Source organism: Crocodylus siamensis, chromosome 15 (assembly GCF_052110815.1).
Source record: "Crocodylus siamensis isolate JL-2025a chromosome 15, ASM5211081v1, whole genome shotgun sequence".
Taxonomy (NCBI): Eukaryota; Metazoa; Chordata; order Crocodylia; family Crocodylidae; genus Crocodylus; species Crocodylus siamensis.
The window spans coordinates 29,192,387-29,217,787 of NC_143409.1; the positions used below are offsets into that span (position 1 = coordinate 29,192,387).

At 41.6% G+C, this 25,401-nt stretch overlaps 2 protein-coding genes across 11 annotated transcripts in view; one reads left to right on the plus strand and one right to left on the minus strand.

The window, feature by feature from the left end:
• Window positions 1-666, minus strand: part of HMG20A (high mobility group 20A) — an 87,706-nt gene extending 87,040 nt beyond the window's left edge. For 6 of the 7 annotated variants that reach the window (XM_090028742.1, XM_090028745.1, XM_090028746.1 and 3 more), the window contains exon 1: window positions 367-617. Coding sequence is in view for 1 of the 7 variants with exons in the window: in XM_090028739.1 (XP_089884865.1) it covers window positions 648-652 (5 nt within the window). In the remaining 6 variants the exon portion in view is untranslated. Of the gene's footprint in view, window positions 1-366; window positions 618-647 lie in introns of those variants that run through there. The other variant, XM_090028739.1, reaches the window with a different exon arrangement.
• Window positions 667-861: 195 nt separating this feature from the next.
• PEAK1 (pseudopodium enriched atypical kinase 1) overlaps window positions 862-25,401 on the plus strand; it is a 214,737-nt gene continuing 190,197 nt past the window's right edge. For 2 of the 4 annotated variants that reach the window (XM_090028735.1, XM_090028737.1), the window contains exon 1: window positions 862-1,078. The gene's annotated coding sequence lies outside the window, so the exon portion shown is untranslated. Of the gene's footprint in view, window positions 1,079-9,533; window positions 9,601-25,401 lie in introns of all 4 variants that reach the window. The other 2 variants (XM_090028736.1, XM_090028738.1) reach the window with 2 other exon arrangements.

Consider the following 25,401-nt stretch of genomic DNA (forward strand, 5'->3'; position numbering starts at 1 on the left):
TTATCAGGGAGCTCCCTACTGTGGGGGGCATTAATAACCTAAGAAGCGAAGTAAGCCTCCCCCGCACCTTGACACCTCGTCACCCTCAATGGGGGCACGGTGGCAGACTCCTCCCCACGCCCTTTCGCCTACATCAGCCCCTGGCCCAGGCGTCTCAGCTCCTCAGGGGACGGGCCGGGCCCAGGCGTCCCGCAGGGCAGGGGGATAGGGAGCACGGGACGCTGCCAGGCCTGACAAAACCGGTCCCCAGCCCCGAGGCGGAAAGGGGTGCTGCACCATTCAGCCCAGCCCAGCCCAGCCTGCCCTCACCTCACCCGACCCGACCCGACCCGACCCGACAAGTGAGGCGGCGCCTCCCATACTGACCTGGCGCCACCACTGCCGAAGGGCTGCCCCCACGGAGCCGCGTCCCGCGCTCTTCGTACCACACGCCTCCACACGAGCGGGCCACTTCACCCTAGTGTGGATCCCTCCGCCCACCTGGCACCCCCATTCCCAGACCCCTGCCTCCCCCGCGGGGAAGCTCCTCTGGGGGCCGAGAGCAGAAGCAGAAAGAACCGGTCACTCCCTCCGCCGCGGCTAGAAGCAGGACTAAGAAAGAGTGGAGAACTACTTTGTCTCCCCCCCTCCAACGGAAGGACACTTACAGCATAGTGACGAACGGAACCAGTTCTTTTTTAAAGGGGCCGGTGGCGAGGCGCGCGCGAAGCACGCCGGGAGTTGTAGTCTCCTCTCTGACCAGAACGCTCCAACCAAGCTTCATCCCGGCCAATGGGCGAGGTGCTGTCGCGTCAGCTTCAGCTGGGCATGCGCAGAGCTGAGCTCAGGGGCCTAGAGAGCTCGGGGGGCGGGGCGGGGCTGGCCTGGCCCGGCCCGGCCCGGCCCGACGGAGGGGGCGGGGCGGGGCTGGCCCGGCCCGCGGCGGCTGCGGCTGCGGCGGCCGGGGCTGGCGCAGCAAGTTGCGGTGCGCGCGGCTCCGGCACTCGTTCCGTCCTGGACCCGGGGCTCGGCCGCAGCTTAGCCAGGGCGGGCGTGCCCTGCCCCTGCTCCACGCGGCGCACAGCAGGAGCCCGCACAGGTACTGGGGGGTCCGCGGCAGGGCAGGGCTGTGCCCCGCTGGAGCTAGGGGGTCGGTCCCGGTCCGTTCCGGGGGGCGCCCCTGCCTTGGGGCCCGGGCCGTGCGAGGCCGTCGTGGTAGTGGCTGAGGGCTCCCCCGCCACCCCCGCTTCGGCCGCCGCTCCGCCAAGTTGAGGCGGAGGCGGGGCTGCTCGTGGCTGAGGCCGGAGGGTCCCGGGCGCCGCGAACCGGGCCCCGCCCCGCCCGGGAGCCACCGCCGGCGCCCTCTTCGCAGCCCGGGCCGCCGAGCCAGCTCCGCCGGAGCCGCCTTGTCCCATGGCCCGCCCGCACGCGCTGTAGCCGCGAAGCCCGTTAGTGTAGCGTGTGGACGCGTCCGCCGCCGCCGCCCGGGCGCCGGGAGTGGAGTGAGACCCCCGAGGCCGCCCCCTCCCGCGCCCTTCTCTGCTGCTTCGTCGGGGCTTGGCTCCACACGGTCCCTCGCTGTTCCCGGCTGCCCTCAGGCTGGCGGGGGAGGCCGGGACGCTGTTCACTCTTTTGTAGTGCCGAGGTGAGGGGCTGCGAGTGTCTGGGCTCCCCGGCAGCTGGTGCTGGCACCAGACGCCCGGTTCTTTGAGCTGGCACCAGGAGGAGAAACGTTCATTGATGCATCTCCCAACTTGGAGTGAATCCGGGGCTTTACTTTCTGGCTGCTTTTGTTTTGTCCAGCTCAGATTTCTTTGGGCTTTGATCCCCTCCCCCCTTCCCCTGGCTGTTTTAAAGGTTGATTCATGTCTGCTGAAGTACTTAACTCTTGAGGGGATTTTTTTTTTTTTTTTTGGAGGGGGGGTTGAGCCTGTGAACCTAGGCAGGATCTCCTTGTCAGGGGGCACCTGACAGGAAGAATCACCTAAAACAATGCTGGAGAGTTGTTTTAAAATCTGAGGTGGAGGCTTTGAGACCTTCTCCTTAAATTCAGTAGATGGAATTTTAGAAATTAAACAATGGGTTTTGCCACAAGCCATTTAAACTCCTTTGGCTTCACAGTGCAGAAGGTTACAAACTTGATGGTCATACGTATTCTGACTTGGGTCCATTTAATTTTGTGTCATTGTCTTTGGTGAAGGAGAGGGGTTGTCAGTCAGTTCTGCAGTTCGATCCCAAGTAGCAAGGTGGAATACAAAGAACATTTTCCTTGGTCATTTGTCTAGGCTTCCCCTGGTTTCACCTTAGTTTTTATTACCTGAAAAATTTTTTGTTTGCCAAAGTAGTAACTGATGATTTGTCCAGATGAAGCATCTTCTTGGCAAACTTAATGCTGTAGTGTGTGTTTCAGGAAAACCTCATGTTGCTTTCTGCAGTGTGGAAGTATGTAAGTAGCGAGTTATCCATTTTCCATGAGTAACTTTCCATGAGTAATCCTACATACTCATTCTGTGATGGGTTTGCCTTATTGTCAGAGCATCTGTGGAGATGGCTCCATTCAGTGTATTTCCAGATTCCATTTTTTTATGTGACTTATCACTCTGACTCACTCATACATGAAATGCAATGGCAGGCATCATGTATTTCCTTCCGATACTTAACAAACACAACTTTAACCAAAGGGAATGAGTTTAGTGACCACAGTAAGCTTTTCTTTTTAATATTTACAATTTCACATATGCAAGCTGTTAAAGTTGTGGATAGTTTCCTACAGGGATGCAGGCCATTGAATTTCTTATACATTGGTCTTTTCACAGCATGACATGATTTTGAGAAGTCACAGTACTCGCATACAAGGAGTCTCTCCTAAATCAATAGATGTAATGATTATGTTTTTAACATGAAAAATAAACACAGAATATGCACTTGTGCAAAGGATTGTTCCAGCCCCTTGGTGACATAAATGATTTCTTTTTATGTAACTCCATATATTCCCATTCTAGAGTTTTAGTTAAGTGCATAGCTGTGCATATGCTTGCAGAATAGCTGAATTAATTGCAATAAATTCATGCTGAGCGCCATTACAGGAAGAAGAATTTGGACAAAACAGATCTTTAATGGTCTCTGATACAATGGGGAAAATTAAATGTTTTATTATGAACTGCAGTGTGACCACAAGTTATTGTTTGGGATCAGAAATGTTAGCAATAGCTATTATGTTTCTGTCATCCTGAGAGGTACATGAAAACTACATTCCCAAAAGTAAGGTGAAATTAGACCATTTTCTCTTTTGTTGTTATATTTATGCTTCTGTATCTTTGTTTTTTCCTCCTTCATTTTGTAGCCTTTTATATCCCCTCTGTTATCTGATGGGCTTGACTATTGTTTTTCTTTACTTCTCTTCAGACTAGTCACTTTTTGACAAGGTTTTCTCTTCTACTGCTGCCATTGCTTTAAAATATTTTGCCTTGCGTCTCTGGCTGCTGGGTCCATTTTCTCTTGAGCTCTTTATGAATGGAGCCAGAATTTCAAAAAGATTTGATCATACAGTAGATATTCCATATGTACTGCCACTTTCCACACTTATTTCCACTTCCTGAGTTGCTGTTCATGATGGAATCCTGCTGAGCCACTTCGTCATATACAATCAGTGTGTCACAGTTCATGTTCCTGTATTAGTGGGATATCAAAATACAGTGCCTCAGCTGTAAGTGAGGGAGAATTTGTCTCATGAGGATGTGTTGCAGAAGTGAATGTTGTAAGAGTATCTGTCACAAAAAGAGACATTAAAGATAGAAAATGAGAATTAAAATATCTGACCTGTGAGCTGGATCTTATAATTCTTCTCTGTTGCATTACTGGTATTTAATAACGTCAAAATCTCCTTCTCACTTTCTCTAACACCCAAAACATAGTATTATACACAGCTTAATGTTTTGGCTTGTCTTTTAATTGGAACAAGTTTAATGGGATAATATCAAGTCATTTTAGCTCCGAATGTAGCATTTAGTAGGCAGAAAAAGTGAAGTGAATCAGAGTCCTCAGAGGCTAAATTTCACTTCAGCTACATAGTAGAGGTAATGCGAAAGGTTGGGAGGAGAGGATACATCCTACCCAAGGCCAAGACTAAAATACAGGCTGTAGCCTATCCAGGCCATCTGGTTGTTGCTGGAACCACATCCCAGCATGCCGCCTCCTGATCCCATTTTTAGTGCTGGCCTATATGGGGTCTTAAAATGTACTTAGTGATATAGCCAGTCCCTTTCTTTCCTCCCCTCCCCCTCCCCCGCCACTATGAATTTTGCATAGTGTAAACAAATATTTTCAGAATTTTCTGCACCCCCTTAAATTTTTAATGAACATTACATTACAGTGAGTTTTCATTAATGTACTCAAACTCTACAGCATTGCTTTATTTCCAGTTGGTAGGCTGCTTCACATGCATTAAACTATTAGTTCCATTGCCAAAATTGAGTGCAATGTAACGACTAAACAGAATAAGTGGTGCAAAGAATATTAGACCTCCAGTGTTTTTCCTTTAATGTCTCAGAAGTATTGATAATTCAGGTAAAGAATGTATTGGTAATGGGTATCTTCATCTGTTCTGTCTAGTTCAGTTTTTTAGTTGTGTACTTAAAGTTTCATGTTATAAGCCTTGCCACTTCTGTATTTGCCAAAAAAACCCAGAACAGAATATATTTGCAGATGACACTAAAATGTGGGGAGAAGTGGGCACGCTGGAGGAGATGGACAGGCTGCACCTAGATCTAGACAGGTTACAGGGGTGGGTGGATGAGAACAGGATGGGATTCAATACTGACAAGTGCAAGGTACTGTACGTGGGGAGGAAGGACCAGCAGCATACCTACAGGCTGGGGAACTCCCTTCTTGTCAGGACAGGGGCAGAAAAGGATCCTGGAGTCACTATTGATTCCAAGATGAACATGGGCCACTAGTGTGGGAACGCGGTCAGAAAGGCTATAACTGCACCTTGTCATGCATCCACGGATGCATCATGAGGAGGTCCAAGGAGGTGATCCTCCCCCTCTATACGGCACTGGTCAGGCCGCAGTTGGAATACTGTGTCCAGTTCTGGGCGCCGTAGTTCAGGAGGCATGTGGACAGCATTGAGAGGGTCCAGAGGAGGGCCACACATATGGCTGGGGGCAGCAGGGCAGGCTGTATGGGCAGAGGCTACGGGACCTGAACCTGTTCAGCCTCCAGGCTGAGAGGGGATCTGGCGGCCATCTACAAACTGGCCAAGGGTGACCAGCAGACTATGGGAGAGTCCCTGTTCCCCTGAGCACTACCGGGAGTAATGAGGAATAACGGCCATAAGTTGACCAAGAGTAGATTCAGGCTAGATATCAGGAGGCACTACTTCACAGTCAGGGTGGCTAGGATCTGGAACCAACTTCCAAAAAGTGGTGCTGGCTCCTACCCTGGGGGTCTTCAAAAGCAGGCTAGATAATCACCTAGCCGGGGTCGTTTGACCCCCAGCATTCTTTCCTGCCCATGGCAGGGGGTTGGACTTGATGATCTGCTCAGGTCCCTTCCAACCCTACCTACTATAAAACTATTGGCTTTTGGTAGAATGTATTAAAAATGGGTTTTCCCAAAGGTAGATAACCATCTCTGAGTCACTAGAGCCAGTTCCCTTCTTTTGAGTACTTTGAATAGACTCAGTTGATTTGCTGATATCACAGACTGGCTTTTGGGGAAAGCACTGCACCCTAATAAAACCACCCTCCATGTGAAATCTAGTAAAGCAGTTTGGCAATAGCCTCATTCCTGTAAAGGGATCCATGACACACTCACAATGCTATACTAGTACAAGTCTAGCATAGTGATGAGAGTTCATATGTGGGAGGATCCCTTTGTAATGTCATGACCAAAGCCTGTAGTATGTAGATTTTGGGCATAAGTAAGATTGTTTTTATCGCCGTTAATTTAATTTTAAGATTGCACAGTTTGGTCTCTAGTTGTATATGTTAATTCATCTTTTAGATTAAGTATTATAAAAATACTTAGCTTTTATTTGATTCATATAATTTAAAACTTTAACATCTTCAATTAATTTTGTCAGGGGTTATTTTAACCATTTGCAGTGATTTTTTAGGGGTGGGGATATTTAATTGATTTCAATTTAAATGTTAATAGAAGCCATCCACATTAAATATACATTTTTAATCATTTAAGTACAAAAAGGTATGTAGTCAAAACACTTTATACCTGTACATGTTTTAGAAAGAACTAGGTGGACATCCTGAATAATAATTTTTTGCCTTTGTTTTATAGCTTTTGTCATTTGTCATATTTAAGAGCATGCTTCAAGGTTAAATTATAAAGCCATAAAGACTTGTCTGTCTAATGTAAGAGCTGAAATATAGTGGTGCATGCAGTGAAGATTTCAGGAAGATAGATGTGTTTCGCTGATGCTTTCATAATGCAGTTAAGTAAAGGGATAAAAAGAATGTCAGTGATCAGAACACTGGCTGCTGACAGCGCTTAAAATGTCTTGTTTCATAGGCAGCAAATCAGCAATGCATTTAAGAACCTGTGCCTTTACTAATAAAGGTGCATTGTTGTGGGAATTGTAGCAACTACGTTTCAAAATTAAACCTCACCATATTGGGGTTTAAAATTATATACGACTGAATTATTTTAGACCTTCAGAGAAGGGAGAAGGGGGTCACTACAAAAAATGTTTAGTAATGTTGTCCGTGTCTGGTCATAAATGCTGTAAAATAAGAAGCTGATCAGTTAAATGAATGTGGCTTCCATCCTCAAATGTGCTCTGCTGGCGTGAACACCTGTGTCTGGGGGCCCTGTGCAGTGTTCATCACAGGATGGAGGACTGTAATTGTAACCAAACAATGAGAACTGAGTGTTTTATATATTTACAAGCAATCTTTTGGAATCTGGGCGCAAGACTGTTGTATTGTCAGGAAAACATTTGCAGAACCTGAAACATCTAAAAATTTACAAATAAAAGTGTAGAAAATTAGTTCTTTCTATCCAATAATACATTTTATGAACAAACACTAACTTTTAAAAGAACATCATTAACTTAAAAATGTTCTTTTGCTTGAAACTTTTCCCCTGCTTTTGTATAAATGAAAGATTAGAGGGAAAAATTTTGACAACAGTCACATTTGGCAGCAGTTTACCTATAGTCATTTTCATTGTTCTCCTCTAGTTAGGGGTGTGTATGTGTGTACATACCAACAGAAGGGGTGGGGGGAGTAATTGCTAAACCACGGACTTGGCGGGTGTCTTTAAAGGCATGTACAAAACCTCAAGCCAGTATCTACTTTTTGGTGGCAAACTTTGTAAGTTGATTGTGTCCCTTCATGACTACGTTATTTACCTTATGATGTTTTCTCCTGAGGCTAGCTGGTTTTTCTTCTTTTTGTATTAGATCCCAGCTGCACTATGAATGTTGTGCAAGCTTACCGTAGTGCCCATGTGAAAGCTCCTTAGAACTCACTAGGTGTCGCTTGTATAGGACTATAGTGAATACTTGAATTTGAACATGAAACTGTAGAACAACACAATCCAGTCTGCAGATGATGTGTTAAGTATGATCTAAATCACTGGTGTTCAGCTTTTGAGCTCTGTGGCCCAGACAAGTGGCCACAGGCTAGATCAGGTCCTGTGCCACCTCCCCTTGATTCTGTATGCTCAGATTGAGCCTTACACTGCTTCTGCCTGGGCTGAGTTAGCTGCATAGTGCCTCTGCTGGGCCGTGCATGATCTAGCACCCTGGTGTCTGGGTGGTTCAGAAATTTGGCAGCAGGGGAGCAGCCACTGTTCACTGCCTGCTGATTTTTTGGACCCGTGAGGAACCTTGTGGGCTAGATGACATGACTCTGTAGACCAGGGATTGAGCACCCCAGTCTAAACTGAAACTATGGATTCTCATCCTGTTACCTGGATTAGTTTTGATAAACCATTTGTCCCTCAGTGGGTTAACTGCTGTGTTTTTTCTCTCCTGCCTCTCTCAACGGTGCCCCCTCTTTTTTCCTCCCCCCTTCCCTACCCTTTGTATTCTAATTGCTGCCTTCTGTTTAGCAGCTCAGCTTCCTGCAGTCCTTTCACACCAGCTGATGAAGTAAGCCCTCTGCTTATGAAAGCTTATGCTATACATCTCTGATTTAGTCAGTCTATAAAGGTGCCAGTCTACCCTGCCTTCTATGATGGATATATCAGCATTGCTTTAGGAGCTTTTACATTTATATGGCATTTAAAAGGCTACATAGAATAAGTCTTCCAGTCAACGATGTTAAGAAGTACAAACTTGGAAATAGGATGAAAATGTATTAGTACAGTTTTCTAAGCAAAGCTAAGTCAGATTTGTGCATTATTGTGCTGTCTTTTAAGCCAAACTCCTCACTCGTTCCCTTCCCCTGCCTCTTCTTTTTTTTTCTAGGATGGGTAGTTTTGCTTAAAGACAGATTGCACAATATACCCTATGTCTGTTTTTCAAAGTTTGTAAGTATATTGCTAGTGAGCATGACTTTCTCAATGCTTGGTATGATCTATGGAAAGGGAGTTTATTTAAGGGCTCCTGTAGTGTAAACCGGAAATGTTCTTAGTTTTCAGAAGCTGAGATAAGTGATACTGAAGATGTGGGGAACTCGATAAATACCAAGCCTTTGAAAAGGAAGGGAGTTGTATGTTAACCAAACTCAGTCCATGTATCTATAAAGATTTATACTGTATGGATTGGAGTCCACTGAAATCAGTGAAGTTACTTATGGCACAAAAATTAAATGCAAGTGTAGGACCAGCCTTAAATATTGAAAAATAAATACTTTATACCCATTAGATCAGTAAAAACCTAACTATTAAACTGGTGCTGCATTTTCTTTATTAACATTTCCTGTGTTAAAAGGACGTCTAATAATCACTTGGTTCAGCTTGAGGGTTTTTTGGCTTTATTCTCAGGAGTAACGTGTCATGAAGCTGGCAGTAGGGTATTTTTCTACCATAACCGTCAAATATTAAAAATAATACATCTGAGACTTCTTAAATCAAGACACTTTAATTTTTAATTATCACTGGCTCTTTGTTTTTTAAACAAAATTGCTTGGGAAATCCAAAGGCATGTTAGGGCAAAGGCCACTGGAGCCTGGAGTACGTCAGTACCTCTTGAGTTTCTGCTTGGAACAGTTTCTTGTACAATGAAGATCGAATCCCCCTTAGTGACATTTTATCAGGACAGGTTGACTGAAATATGGCAGAATTTAACATGCATTTTCAATATTACTCTAATCTTCATTGGTTCTGGCAGCTACATCAGAATTGTCATCTTGTTCCAAGAACCTGATGGCATGTATGGTAGTAACATTAATCATTCCTTTAAAAGTTGGATATATTGTATTTTCTTAGAGTGATTATTTTTCAAGGATAGTTGTTTTATATGAGTTGCCAATAAGGTGCGGCACCATGCAGTGTTATTCTGTAGTGTTTAAAGCACCTGTATTAGCTTTAGATAGAGAGATTCTGTTAGTAACAGTTGCCATGAAAAACCTTCTGTGACTGCTTTGCAGATTTCAGGTGAAATTGCCAAGTGGTCAGACAGAGATTCTTCTCAGCTGCACTGGACCTGTAGTCATGGTAAGTTCATGTCCTGCTCCTTGTAATTATTTCTGCTTTCCTGCTTGTTGGAATGTGAGAAGTATTTGATAATTTTGCTTGTTTATGCAATCACTCTCAAATAGAAGCAGCTGAGCCAGTTTTCTTTCTCACTGGCATTAGCCTTCTTCATCTCTATGGCATTTAGTGAATAAATGCTTTAAACACAGCACTGCTTGTATTAATAGAGTACATAATATTGCAAACAGCTGGCAGTGATACATTTTAAAACTCAAATCCCACCCTCTTAGAATATTTTGATATTTCTCTTTAGTGCGTTATGGTGAAAACATTGCTGTCTTTTTCCTTCTCTGACCCTTGCTGATGGACTTCACTGTTTACATTGTACATTATCTTTGTTCCTGAATGTAAACCAACAAAGCTATTGCTGAATAATAGAGATAACAACTGATGGATCTTTTGAAGCAGAATTTGCAGATTGTTCCACAATGTCATATTGAAGCATGTTGAAATAGATAACTAGCATGGGGTGCACAGTCTGAGTGTCCTGTTCATTCCTATACTGATGAGATAATGAAAAATGCTAAACAGTATTGTAAAGCGCTGCACTTCTTAGTGCCGAAGCACTTGAGGAGGTGCTCAAAAATAATACAGGAATTATTCAGTCACAATACAAAGATGAAACACTAACAAAAAATGTAAAACCCTTAAAAATAGGAAGGGTCTTCAGAAAGAAATTTTAAAATCTTTTTAGAAATAGAAAAGAGCAGTGAAATGGTTTCAGAGTTCAGAGTTCCTGTATTTGTCAGCCTTTCTAGTAATGTAACCTACGTACATACAAAGCAGACTTCTGAACTTCTTAACATGTATTGTTTAGATGTCCATAACTTCTATGTGCAATATAGAAGGATGCATGAATCTGTATAATGAACATTATCTTCAGTGCCAGGCATTACTTTGAAAGAGAGGAGGATTGTCATTTCAGCAAACAATGACTGACATAGTGATACTTTCTGAATTTCTGTCTTAAGTTGCACTAGCTAGTGGTTTGCTTTTTTCCTATTTGGCTAAAATTGCTGGACCAAAAAAGAAAGAAGGAGGAAAAAAAATCTATTACAAGATAAGAAAATAGTTTTGGTTTCTACTTGCAGCAACAGCGTTAGACACACATGGCTGAGCCATGGGTGAAAGATTTACTGATCAAGTAAAATGATTAGAAGTACAAGCTGATAAATAAGACATTTCACTCTTCCCAAAGTCACAGTACTATTTCATTTTTAGTACATTCATTGTAGAATGGTGGGTATCAGTTACAGCAGCCCTACTATGTCGAAGTCATACTCTTCCCCAGTAGTAGGTGGCTCTTCAAAATGACTAATATGTAGGAGCTGAACTGATTTTAAATACCCGTCTTTTGAAATAGTCCTGTGTTCAAAACTGCATTCCAGGTGACATAGAAACAATTTTTTTTCCTTATTTCCTATTAATGTCCTCTGAAATCTGCCTTTGCTCAATTTCTGATTAATTTCCTGAATATCAGTTTTCTAAATTTTCTGAGACTTTAGTATACAAGGTCTAGTAGGCCTCAGTTGACATTCATATTACCTCTTTGTTTTCTCTCAGGAACCAGCCCTGCCCCCCTCTCCATTCTCCCTGTGCCAAGGAATATGATCTTGTGAAGTACCATGTCACTTCTAAGAGTAGTGATTTTGGAGGAGAGGGCCAACATACATTAGCTATCTGTTGTTTAAAAGATGGACAGCAAAGTTGCTGCCCTACCAGTATGCCCGAAAGACCTGAACATTCTTTTGAACTGTTAGCAGGCAGCATGCTTCCAGCACTAATCACTATGGGAATTGTTTCACTGGTACGCTTGCAACCATGTCATTAACCTGTCGTTAATACTATGGCTTGAAAAGGGTTTCTTTTCAAGCCATAGTATTTTGTTGTTTGCACTGGATTTCTGATCCATTTCAGAAGTAAAAATTATCAGACTATGAAACAGAAGTCCAACTGGTTACTTTGAGAGGTTAGCTAAGTATGGAGTTATATTCTACGTGTTGACAAAAATGTGAGCAGACAAGCCCAATTATATAAGCAGCCTTTCCCAGGCTGGTAATGAGCACACTATGTGGATTGTATATAGCAGCATTGTTTGAAATTTTTTGGGTGTAAGTGACAGCATCTCTCAAAAGAAGAGATATATTCCTTGCTTGAAATTTAATATAGGAAGTGCTGGAATTTATTCTTTGGTATAAAGGAAAATGTACACTAGTGCATCTTTGTTTTCAGGAAGAAAAGCCTCTCATTAGAAGTGTAATTATCTTTAAAATGCTACTTTGCAGCTTATTTCATCCCCAAAGAATAAGTTTTTGTTGTACATATGGGGGGTTCTGTGATAAAGTTTATTTTGGATAAACAGCCTGCAATATGAAAAAAAGGGGAAATGTAGTCTCTTTTGCTCAATTAAGACATGTTGAAATAATTGTGTGCTTTCTCCGAGGGTTTTTGGTTTTTTTGTATATTTAGATGAATTCAAATCCCAGGTTTTATTCTTTATTACATAAACTTTTTGCTTTTATGGTTCTAAGAACAGCCTGCACTTGGTCTGGTTTTAGTTTTACTAGAATATTTGTCTTTCACAGGCATCCTGTAAAAATTGGGATATTTTCTGTCTTTCTGCACTTCTCATTTTTGTATTGGTCTATTCCCCAGAGATAATAGAGGTGATGTTCTGCGTCTATAACATTCTGAATGGAAGAGATTTTTGGTTCTTCCTAGTCATTTAAGGTTTCTACAAAATTGAATTTTAAGAGTCAGAAGTTTAGGCCTGCCATAAAAAATAAGCTGGCACAAAGAATGAAAATTATTCATCAATTTCTTCAATATGCATACTATTTATGCTTTTACTCTACTGTAGTTGAAATGCAGTTTATTGAATTCTTGACCTGGTTGACAGAGGTATTGTATACAAAAAATGATTGAAATATCCAACCTTGTAAGCAAAATTGTTATCCAATGTTGTAAGCAAAGTCAGACTTCAGCTGACCTCTTTATAACCTGAGTAAAGTTAAAAGTTAAGACTTTTTTTTATCATCTGTGGATTAAAACTGATTGCTACATGCAAAATGTTGAAGAGTATGTGAAATGCATATGTTTGATGCCCTGTTTTTGGGGGTAACACAGAAAAGGAGGTTTTTCAGAATAGCCAGTGTCTGTTTTTTCAGGAAAAAAAAATTTCATGTTTTTTAGCAGGTCACGTTTCATATTTGTAAAAGATAACCACTGTGATTTTTTTTTTTTTTATTTTATATTAAAATTGCAATGTTTTACAGCACAAATAATGAAGTGGGTACTGTATTTACCCAAATTCAAGATGACTTCAAATTTGAGAACTCTACCAATAATTATAACTTTGTTATAATTTTCCATGTATAGAATCTAGGTACTGGGGAGTTGTCTTGAATTTTTTCCCACAAAGGGGAGATTTATTCTATGAATTGTTTTTTCTAGGAATAAAATTGGCTTTGTTTGAAGAAAAAAAACTATTTGAGCCCAAGGATTGTAGTGTTGCATGTACATTTTATTAAGCAGTCTATTTGAACCTGCTGGTAATAACGTATTTTGTTTATAGTAATATTGCTAACATTCCAGGCAGAAGTCTGTGGAAAATTATTGTTTATGGGGTGTACCAATAGAGATTTTTGGGATGAATACTGATATCTGATTTTTAAGGAGGCATATCGGTCAAGACTGATTCAATTTCCGATACAAAGTGGAGAGCTGCCTCCAGCTGGCAAGTTGGTTGCAGTGGGAAGAGAGTGGGGAGGGAGGGGAGGGGAGGGGCAAGTCAACCCTTCCTGGGGTGAGGGAGGGGGGCTGGGGCTGGGGCTGCCCAGCCGGGGCAGGGCGGGCACAGACAGACACACAGCTTGTGCGGGGGGAGCAGCTCCCACTGCTGCTGCTTGCACCCTGAGTGGGCATGTGCCCCCAGATCTGCAAGGGGTGGAGCAGGTGGGCTGCAGCTTGCGGGCTGGAGCTGGGGCTGTGTCGGACTCTTCTCAGCAGGGGCTGGGCTCAGGACAGGCTACAGAGGGAGCTGCAGCTACCCCACATTTCACTGTAGCTCCCTTCCGGTGTTGCTACGTAACCTAACTCTTCCTGGCTCAACCTCCACTTTGCCCCACATGCTGGGAAGAGCCAAGGCTGTGGTGGTGGGAGGGAGGTACGGTGAAATTTGGGATGGTTGCAGCCCCCTTTATAGTCCCCGCCCCAAGCCCAGCCCCCGCCGAGAAAAGTCTGGTGCAGTACTGCTCCAGCCCACAGCTGCAGCCCACCTGCCCTGCCCTGCTCTGCCCCTCACAGATCTGGGGGCACATGCCCCCTCCTCCTGTGCCCTCCTGGAGTGCAAAGAGCAGTGGGACCCACCTCTCCAACAAGCCACAGGTCCATCCTGCACCCTGCCCCTGTCCCCTCCTTTGTGGGGGGGTGTTGACGTGTTGTTCCCCCCCCATGCCCCTCCTCTTCCACCACAACATATTTACCAGCTGGAGGTAGCTCTTCATGCTGCTGGGCTCTGCTCCTCGCTGCCTGAGTACTGTGCTGCAGGTGCACACATGCAAGGCATTTATTGGACAGATTATCGGTCACATCAGACCAATTTCCAATACAGTCAGTTTTCTTTATATTGGTACCCAGGGCCGTCCTTGGGGGAGGCGAATTGGGGTGAGCTGGGCAGAGCAGTGTGGTGACTCTGGTGTGTCTGGCCACTTGGCCCCCCACCTCCACTGCTGCATCCACCACTGGCTTCCTCGTGTCCAGGGCAGGGCCCAGCATAGGCTGATTTGCCCCGGGCCCCGCACCCCACTTGGGTCATCTCTGTCAGTACCGATCCAATATTGGACCGATGTATCGGTGCACCTCTAATTGTTTATATTGTAAAATTGAGAGTGGTTCAGGCATTGATAGTGAAAGCTTCCCCACAGTGTCTTGCCAACGTACCTTAACAGTGACTTGGGAGAATGATCTTGTGACTACAGCAGTAGGCTAAGATCTCTTCCTGTTTTATGAACTGGTTCAAAAGAGTACCTGATTTTCCAGCCACACATTTGTACTATTCCAGGTGGCTTTGAACTAGTTTTACAAACTTGCAGGCCTATCGGTTTGAGATTTGAAACCACATTTAAACTAATTTAAGTGTCACATGTGTCTATGCTCTGAGTCTCTGCACTTTGCTTTCAGTTTTGCAAACAGGAGATTATCTTCTCAATGTGCAAAGAAAGATTATCAAATTGAAACTAGAAATTATGAGAGAACTACATCCAGAAGGGGTCATATAAATGCTTCAAAGGATATTTGGTTTTGTGCAGGGGTGGCCAACCTGTGGGTAGCTTCTTTGTATAGAAGCACACAACAGATAGGGCAGGGAGCAGAAAGTGGGGCAGCAGAACAGCTCAGGGAAGGTGATTGGTGTGGCACTTAGAGGTTGTGGGTCTTACCATGTGTCTCGTCTGTGAAAGGAGAATTCAAGTCTAGCTGTTGCAAGTTCTGATCCCCTTTATTATGAGCTGGTTGGTGGTAACTATTGACCAGATTCATAAATAAGATAAGAGCTTACAGAAGGTCACTTCCAAGAATTGGAAAAAAGACCTGAAAAACAGACCCTAAACAGATCTCTAATATTATGGTTTCATCCACTTTGTTTTGTAGTCATTTGGAAACAGGTATTAAATTAGGCATTTGTTAGGACTGGCTACACACAATATGATTCTCTGTCTGGCCTTCTATCTAAGCCATCTATAAGCATTTATGACTATCTCGCTACTGCCATGTTGTAAAAAATGTTGTTTTTATCATTGATTGCCCTAAGTCTTTTTGGCTTGATATATATTTATTTATGATTTATATATCTGCTGTTTTAATTGAAATGGTAAAGGTTCTGGTGTCAGGCCCTATCTAGTCTAACCAAACAAAAACATTGTTACATGTGGCTTTGCTGTCTGTAACCACTAGACCACAATGTGCTTCCAGAGCCAGGAAAAGACACTGATGTGCAGGGTTCTGTTGCTGTCTCTCAAATACTTGTGTAACCAGCTGGCACTCTGAAACTTGAGACTTTCTGTATGGGTTGGTCCACACAGAAAATAATAGCATGTTTTCTCACCACTGGTAATTCCTCTGTCTGAAGTGGCAGAGACCTATTCTTTGAATCTGAGGACTGGGTTCAAACCGTGCTGATTATGCATGTGGGAGTGGAAAAAAACATGAGTTACTGTTAATGCCTGTAGAGCAATCTTTGCAGTGATTTTAATTAGAGAACATAATATGCAGAAGTAGATTTGGAGTTTGTGCTGCTGTCTATTCTTTTTTTATTTTGTGTATTTGAGTGAGACCTTCATTTTAAGGTTGGTGTGCTCATTCTTAGTATGGTGTGAGGGTGATGGGTAGGAAATTTTGTGTGGAAGAACAGAAGGGCCCTGCTTATTATGTAAGCTCCAGAAGATTAGCACTTGAATTCATAAAATTATATTTTTCAGAAAGAGCCTCATTTTCAAAGTTTTAATCTTTAGTCCTAAAGCACTGTTTTTATCCCATAACTTTGTGGGTGGAGGAATCTGACTCATGATTTTTTAACTTTGGAGTTGGCAGTAATGCCACCAACTTTCTTTTGAAGTCTGCATGCTTTTAGTTTTGTCCTCTACCATTACTCCTCTGGTCTTCACAGTTCAGTAACTAAAGTTTGGCAGTAATATGGGGCTTGACTGAGAGAGTGACCTGCATCCTTCATTCTTTTAGAAAACATAGATAACGATATAAAGTAGGAGATAGCATTTATTCCCATGAACTCTGAACAGATCATGTGTATGTATAAATAATCCTATTTTATGAAGCTTAACCGTTAGAAACTTCAAGGTAAAAGAGTCAGTATAGTCCTGGGTAGCGTTATCTAGGTGGCTGAAACATTTATCAGGAAATTTCATTTAGAGGCAGAGACAGCCCAGTAAAAATGATGCTTGGTGAGATGCTTTTAACATTGCAGTTCTCTTACATGTGCAACAGAATCCAGTAATTTTACCTACCAGCAAAAGTTAAAGGGTTTTCTGCACTGAGGTCATTATGAAGCAATTCAAGTCACAGTGCAGAGAAACCCACTTTGAATGAGTGGTTCTATCTTTTGGTACTTTATAAAATACTTATCTTCAGTCTGCAATCAGATGAGCAATATTGTAATTGGAGCTTGGTGGTAGTTTCCTAAATAAAGTTTTAGTACTTGTACAACAGAGCTGTGATACGGGAGTTGTACAATTTTTGAGGTGGTATTCAGAAATATTTGCTGCTTTTATAGTCAGCTTGTAGTTTAGCTAACTTAAGTTAATGGGGCTGATTTTAGAATAAATTCTTTGAATGTTTTAGAAAAGGCTATATCAGACTACCCTCTGGTTTTCAATCAATTTCCATTATGTTGCAGTCTATAAGTCACTTCAGCTGACATAGCTTTTTAAAGAGGCCCTGGGCAATTCTTTGTGTTTTGGGTCAGTAATTTACAAACACTGTCTGGACCAATGAACTGTAAAATCAGTCATTAAATCTTCCTGACATTGCCTTTGAACTTTTTATTGATGATGGTATAGAAACTGTTTCCAGTCTCTGCATATGTTCATAACATTTCCAACATTATTCATACAGACAGCAAATGTTGAATAAGTAACACTGAAGACTCACTATTCTTGGGTGTAGCTAAGTAAAGATTATAATCTTTTGAATCAGCTCTGCCTTCAGATTTTATGAGAGTAACCTGTCATAAACTGACTGCAGAAGTTTAATAGTCTGATTATTTGTTTATGTGGCCAATACTTCTCGTCTGTTCTAGGAAGACCTCCAACAGCTATATGGAGCAACCCAATTGACTGATTAATTGCATATTGGAACCTTATTTTAAATAATTGAGAATAGTAAATACATTCATATTATTGTACAGAAATAAACTAGAAGGAACTGCTGAGATGACATCTTGCAAACATATGATTTTTTGTTGCATGGATTGTTATTGCTAATGAGTGTGATAAATGTAATATGTGTGGCCATACAGGTAGAGTCAGAACACAGTTTGGTTTTCATTCATGTGTTTCCTCATATGTCTCTTTGTAGTTGCATTTATAAAACGCTGTTACTTCTGATCAGTATGTTAGTACAAATCGGTGACCTGTCCTTCCCATGCCGCACCAAACTGTGTTGAACGTCAGTGGGGATTTTTTTAGTGCTAATAGAAGTTCCAAACTGAAATCCCTTCAAGATGGAGTCTCCTAATATTATGGCAGTGTAAGATTTCCTCACACATTGCCTCCAAGCTCTGTCTTATCCTTGGTAAGATTTTGGGCATTTCTGTCAAGCTTTTTATCTTTCTGGTTCACCCAACTCTTCTCATATTTTACCACAGTATTGTGTGGGTGCCTTTGTGGAAAGACAGGTATCAAAAACTCAAACCATTTTTTTTTAAAAAAAAAAAAACCAGAGGTGGTTTTCTGATATAACCCATGAGTACAGTATTATTATTTTTCTGAAGATGTAAATCATCTTACAGCAGTTAGTGTACAAAACTTTTCCACTGTAGAGAGTACCCCCAAGAGTGCCATATCTTATTCTTCTGTGCCACTTGTTGATCAGGTATGGAAGAAAAGTAGAACTAAACCATGTTAGGGTTCCTGAAAAAATGTTGGAAAAGGTTATACGAACTGTGCAGGCACTCAGTTTTCATGTATGACAAATGTTGGGGTGAAGTAATTGCTGCTTTAGCTCATGGCAAGAAGTGCTGGCTTCTTCCAGAGAAGTTACAGAAGTCTTTTTCTGAAAGTAAGAACAGCTGTTTGAAATGTCTCAATACTCTGAATGTCCAAACACTCTGGGAGCATGTCATACAGAGAGTGCTGGTATAGTTGGGCTTTTTTAATTCCATGTGTTGGATTTGTGTTAAAGTTCACATGACATGGTATTCTTTGTCACCTAGCTGTTAATTGTATGAGAGCTATGTTTGAAGTGTTAAAAACATTTCTCCTCTTGTTCTGTAGTCTAGTAAGTGTTAGACAGAAAACAGGAAAGAAAGGAAGCAGACCCACTGAGTGTTTCAGCAGTTGTTTGCCAAAATCACATTTTGGGATTTATTTCTATTTTAATCAACTTAGTATCTGTTTAAGTTGGCGAACTGATTACTTTTGGAAGCTGGAGGGAGGGGCATCTGCTCACTCTTCTACTGTGAAGGAATACAGCTAAGAAAAGAAATGGGCAGCAAAAATAAAATAAGTGAGCATGGAAGTATTGGACAAATTTGCAAAGCAAGGTTCATTTTTAAGGATCTCCTTTAGTATTGTCTTAACAAAGGTTAGATTTACATCAGATTCTACATCAGGTTTCTCTTCTTTCAGTATTTGTTCACTCTTTAAAATTTAATTAATAAATGAATCATCTACCTGTTTTGAAAAGTCCAATGTTTTGTAGAATGCCTACTTCCTTTCTCAAAGGTTCTTTTTTAAGGTAAAAACACTCATTTGATTTGAACATATGCATGCATAAGCCAGCAGTACTCAACTTGTAACAACTGAAGGGGCACTTAATCACTTTCAGCAGAAACAAAATCTGTTTAGAATATAAAGAGAGCAACAGCTGATAAAATAATACATTTGTAGAATAACTCTGGTTAAACTTACAATATTGAAAAGGACCATGGTCCTTCAGAAAAAAAAAAACACCAGGACTGGGAGACTAGTAATCTTAGTTCTTCTATTCTAGGCCTTTTCACTGATGTACTGTATGACTTAAAAACTGAGACACAAAAGGTCTAGGCCAGGTACAGGCATTACACTTTTACCCATATAAGTGATTGGAAATCAGTGTGTACCTGCAACGTAACAGAAGTTCGGCACACAAAACCGGTCTATACCCGTAACAGACCAGAAGTTTGGTGTACATAAACTGGTTTAAAAATGGTGGAATCTGGTCTAAGATTTGCTCCCCCACCCCCACAAAGGGCGTCTTGTTCACTACCAATCTAAACTATGCTGCTTACAGAAAACTATGTAACTTGGATTGCTTTTGCCTTGGGTTCTTGAATGTCTGCACCTAGCCCTAGAGTTTTGTCCATCTGTAACATGAGGATAAGGCATGACAGACAGGGGTGTTGAGGATAAGGCATGACAGACAGGGGTGTTTTGAGCTTTATTTTACTCCTGTGTGTAAAAATTTTAAAAAAAAATGAAGTAGAAGGTATATTTTAAATTGTAAGATATCATCATGATGAAGAATGGGGTTATTTATAGCTTAGTGAGTACAAGGTCCAGTTTTAATTATGTCACTGCATTGATTATTAGTTGGATTCTTTATTTTACATTTTCAGACTTCCCTGGTAACTAATATCAAGAATAACCAGTTACCAGAAGGTGGTTTCAGGGTTTTAGTCAAACTATATAATTCTTGGTATTTAAGCAGTGTGTTTAAATTTCTCACAAAACAGTGAAAGAGGGCACGGGTGGTTGTTTAGTTGTATGTTCTTCAAGTAGGGGTAATAAGTTTATTCGTCTTAAGAGAGAAAATAAGAATTTGGGATTGTGGTATAAACACAAGTGGGTTTCCTGCTAAATTGATCAATTGTGCAATAGTTTGTTCTGATATTTAAACCTGAAAATGACACTTTTACAACACTTTCAGAGCTTTTGTTTGCAAACAACACTGCAGTGGTTATGTTAATTTAACATAACTTAGGAATCATAAGTGCTAGAAACATCATCTTTGCCTTAAAAGAAAGCTTAGGTTCTGGAGCAGAGTCCACTGGCAAGGGCTAACTAAATGAACCCCTGTTCGTAATGCTATTTCATACGAGAGAAATACCCATCACAATGTGGATGCAATAGAACAAGCTTGAAAAAACATGATCAGATACAGACTTTGTGAAAATGCATTTCAACTGAATACTTGCATCTTCTAATAGCATTTTGATTTTTTTGGAATGTAAAAGTCTAATAGCATATCATCTTTTGAACACATATTTCTGTGCACTGGCTTAATTTTCAACCTGGCAGCATCCTGGCTGCTAAGATTCAGAGAGACCTGCCATTTGGCAGTGGAGCTTATATCTTCTTTTTAGCAATGTTATGCTGGAGAAGTAGTAGGACTTGTGAGGCTTTGTATTTCCCACCCCTACCTCTAGTTTACCATGTTAGTACTAAAGCAAGACAGGTTTCAGGATACCTTACTTTACATGCTAAGAACTTGCCTGTGCTTTAATTCATTCAAGGTACTTTCACCTTTATTATATGGTGGTATTCATAAGAATAGCCCCTCACCACTGATTAATGTTGTATGGGTGGTATTAGGCTATTCTTGTAGACATTTCAGTCCTATAAGCACAGCTTCCACAAGATAGAAAGTAGGTTAGAGTACAGTATTCATGAAGTCCAGCAAGATAGACCAAGGATATTAGAAGGAAGTTTAAAATATCAGCACAGTTGTGATGAATGAGTTTGAGTGGGAACAAAAAAAAAAATTATGTTCTCTTGTCAAGCAAATTAGAACAAAGCTATTTTTGTATATTCAAGAACATGGAGGGAGATGGAATGGAATGAAATAAAGCATAGTGGTAGAGTGCTAGCCAGCTAGTATAAGAGTTAGCTAAGAAAAATAATTAAATAGTATATCGGGGGTCAGCAATGTTTTTTGCAGAGTGCCAAAAATACCTCCAACCTCAATTTGTAAGATACTGGTGTGCCAGGGTGGGTGGTGGAGGAGTCACTAGGGGCCTGATCCTTGTTGTGGCACTGCAGCCCTCACCTTTTCCCTGCTGTATGTCCTGTGGCATGTGTGCCAAGCAAAATGCCTTCGAGTGCTATGCTCTGGCACTCATGCCAGGGGTTGCCTACCCCTTTAGTAAATGAAACTAGGTAGACCCTGTAAATAGCCAAGAGGATTGAAAAAATAGAAGTGGAGAAAGATGTTGAGAGCAGTTATGCATATAAGTAGCTTCAAAACAGAGGAATGTAAACCTTTCCTACCTAAAGTTAAGTGAGGTATTTAAAGTGATTACAGGCTGTTTAAAATACAAATCTACTATGCCTTCTGACCAAAAAAAAAAGCCATGAGCAGACTTATTAGGGTGATGGAAACTCTTCACTTTGGGAGTCAGTTTCTAAGTTAAGGGCATTGCTGTTAAGACAAGTGATTATGTTTGAATGTAAAATGAAGATCAAGCAAGCTGGGAACTCTGTGATTGTATAGATTTAGGATATAAGTGTCAGTTCAATTCTGTCCCCAAAATTTTAAAAGGCCTTAATAGCTTACCTTTCTCAAGTCACTCTAGGTTCTTCCCTTCCTTCCTTCCTTCCTTCCTGCCCTGTATTTCCCTTTCTCTCACAGACTAAGTACAGACAGTCAAAAAGCTGAAGGCTGAATCAATTTAATCTTCACTGGTTAATCTAAGCATCTTGGATTGAATCAATAAGCAAGTGAACAGACATTCACTTTTTGATTCTGAAAATGCAGCCACATGCCTGCAGTGGTCCAGGCCAGAACTCCAAGGGGCACTAGAGCAAGCCTTCTTGTTTGGCTGGAACAGACAGCTTGGGCTGAGGCTGAGGCTAGCCTGCCCACCCTGAGAGAGGGGTTTGCAGAGGAGGTGCAAAGCATCCTCAGATGCGGGGGGACTGAGAGTTAACTGATTTAGGTTAAATCAGTTTATTAAACTTCTGTCCCTCCCCTTCAGTGTAAAGTTAAGTTTAATAGTACATCAATTCAGGTTTATCTTAAATTCGTTTTGGCCATTTTGAAAGTGGTTTAGATACACTGAACTTCTGTTGTGTTACAGATCTGAACCAGTTTCTGATCACTTATACCGGTTTATGTGTACTTTCTGTCCCTAGCTATAGGTTCCCTCATAGTGAAGTGGAACCTGTCACACACAACTCTATTTATGGTCTCTTGTTCGTTCTTCCAGTGCATCAAGGAGAATCTGATACAAATGCTGTTCTGCAAAGGGAGAGGGAGGGATGCTCTACTATGCCTGGAGAATTAATCTGGGATTGGTAATATTTTTCCTCCAGTAATTATTCCAATAATTAAGTGCTTTCAGTAAAAAAAAAAAAACTAGTGAAGATGAAGCATTTTGGTGTGGCGTTACAAGTGGCTGATTGCATGACTTGACCAGTTTTTGCACTATGCACATGAACTACAAGAGCCAGAATGTGCAAACAGATCTTCTGTTTCCATGAAAATTAGAAGAAGACAGGTTTCAAATCTAGAGAAATAACTCTTGGTTTTAAAATGGCTTTCTTTGGGAGGTTTCTAAAGAGTTTTACTAACAATACTAAACACTACCTAGTTTTAAAAAATGAAGTATTTTAGATGATAGCTTCCTTTGCATGAGCTTTTCTAGGGAGTTCGTATTGCCCATGTGCATGTTTAATTCCTTTTGTTTGTGCTCTTTTGTTCTACTTGCCTGCGCTCTTTTGATATGACTCAGATTTTGTAATACACATTCTTTGGTCTAAGAATGTGTGTTCAAGGAGATTATAAAAAGACTGTTAGCTGACTCTGCAGTCTGATGGGAGGCCCTGCTGTGGAAAACCTACATCTTCCAGATTCTTTTCAGATTGCACAGTGCTAGATGATTTGATTCCAGTGTGAAAAGTAGTGTCATTACCTTCAAGACTGAAAGTGAGACAGGTTACTACTACTTTTTTTTTAACTGATGCCATGCTGAAGGCATCATTATTTGAGATCTGTTACTGGTGAAATCAGAAGCTAAATATGTAATTGCTTGGCCTGTGTGCTGCCCTTTGGGCAGTGTCCCAAAGGCAGACAAATTGTATGGGATCTCAGTAGAGCAACATTTGTCTCCATCATCAAAGTTCTGCTTTAAGGACAGAGAGGGGACAGGAAATAAGATTATTAAACCACAGCATATGTTTCAGTTAAATGGTACTTCATACTGTCTGCGAAAAGGCTCATTACCTCTTCTGCATGTAGTGTCTACAAATGTATCCACAGGATAATTGTACTGTACTTTCAGAATTTGCTGTCTTCTCACACTGCAGTCCAGCCACAGCCCAGTTTTGCAGGAACATTTGGTGATAAGAACATTCCTATGTTTCTTGATTTATTTGTTCAGTAACCATGTGATCAAAATGTAAAATCCCTAAGTTTTCTAGATTTTTTTTTTTTTAAGGTTTTGTGTTTTACACCAATTGTATGCGGTGAATTACTGGCTTCCTGAAAGTACCATGGCATAAAACACGTTATTGCTACAAGCATGCAGTAAATAATAGAATTAAAAATACATTGGACTTTTCAGCAAGGGAACAGATTTAACATTATATGCTGTAGTCCCAATTAAATGCAGACTGTAATGTTCCAGATCCAGCGATTTATTTCTGGCAATTGAGCTTTTGAATTCCAGAGACCAGTCAATTGAAGGAACAACAGTTTCTGTAGATCATTTAATTTAACCTTATAAGTATGTCTAATCAATATTTCATGAGTGTAAAATAAAATACATAGTTATGTTTCCATGGGAAATTTTAAAATTCTTCATAAAAGTATTTCATAGATGAATCCTTTAATAAAAAATAGGAAATGGGGATTATAACTATAACCTGTTCTTAAAATAGCCTAGAACTTTTTTCAAAGAGCTTAGAAAGAAAGGAAATGAATGCTGTAACACTTTTTAAAAATATTCTTAAAAGTTGTCTTGCTTTTAGTGTATTTACAAAAGCACAGCATGACACAACTTTTGCTTCTCTTAGAATCATAGAAAGTTAGTGTTAGAAGGGACCTCAGGAGGTCATCTAGTCCAACCTCCAGCTCAAAGCAGGACCATCCCCAACTAGATCATCCCAGCCAAAGCTTTGTCTAGCCAGGTTTTGAAAATCTCCATGGATGGAACTTCCACCACATCTCTGGATAACCTGTTCCAGTGTTTTACTACCCTCCTAGTAAGAAAATTATTCCTAATAGCTAACCTAAACTTCCTTTGTTACAGCTTGAGACCTTTGTTCCTTGTTCTGTCATTTATCATCTGCAGGTTAGATGAACACCTTGCTGGGGTCATTTGACCCCAGTAGTCTTTCCTGCTATGGCAGGGAGTTGTACTAGATGATCTACTCAGGTCCCTTCCAACCCTAGAAACTATGAAACTATGAAGAACAGTCTAGCTCAGGGGTTGTACGCTTACCCCTGGGGGTACTTGGAAAGGTGCTAGGGGGTATGCGTGGGTGGGTGTGGATGGAATGCCGCCACTCACCACCCTGAACCACCGTCTCCCAGGAGCAGGGAGCCTGGGGTGAGGACAGTGGCTCCCCTCTGTGGGTTGCACAGGTGCCGCCTGGCCAGCTGGACATGAGGGGGTGGAACTTGCATGCGGCAGCCACTGCTACCATCCACCACCCTGTGCCACTGGCTGCCACTACTGCCCTACACTGCCGCCATGTGGAACCTTCCCACTCTGCATCCAGCCACTGCCACCGGAAGGGATACACTCCTTAAAAAAGGTTGAAAACCCTGGTCTAGCTCCATCCTCTTTGGAACCCCCACCCCCCCCTTTACATAGTTGAAGGCTGCTATTAAGTCCCCTCTCAGTCTCCTCTTCTCTAGACTAAATAAGCCCAGTTCCATCAGTCTTTCCTCATACGTCATGTGCCCCAGCCCCCTCACTATTTTTGTTGCTCTCCACTAGACTGTGTAATTTGTCCACATCCTTTCTCTAGTGGGGGGCCCAAAACCGAGCACAATACTCCAGATGTGGCCTCACCAGTGCTGAATAGTGGGGAATAATCACTTCCCCTG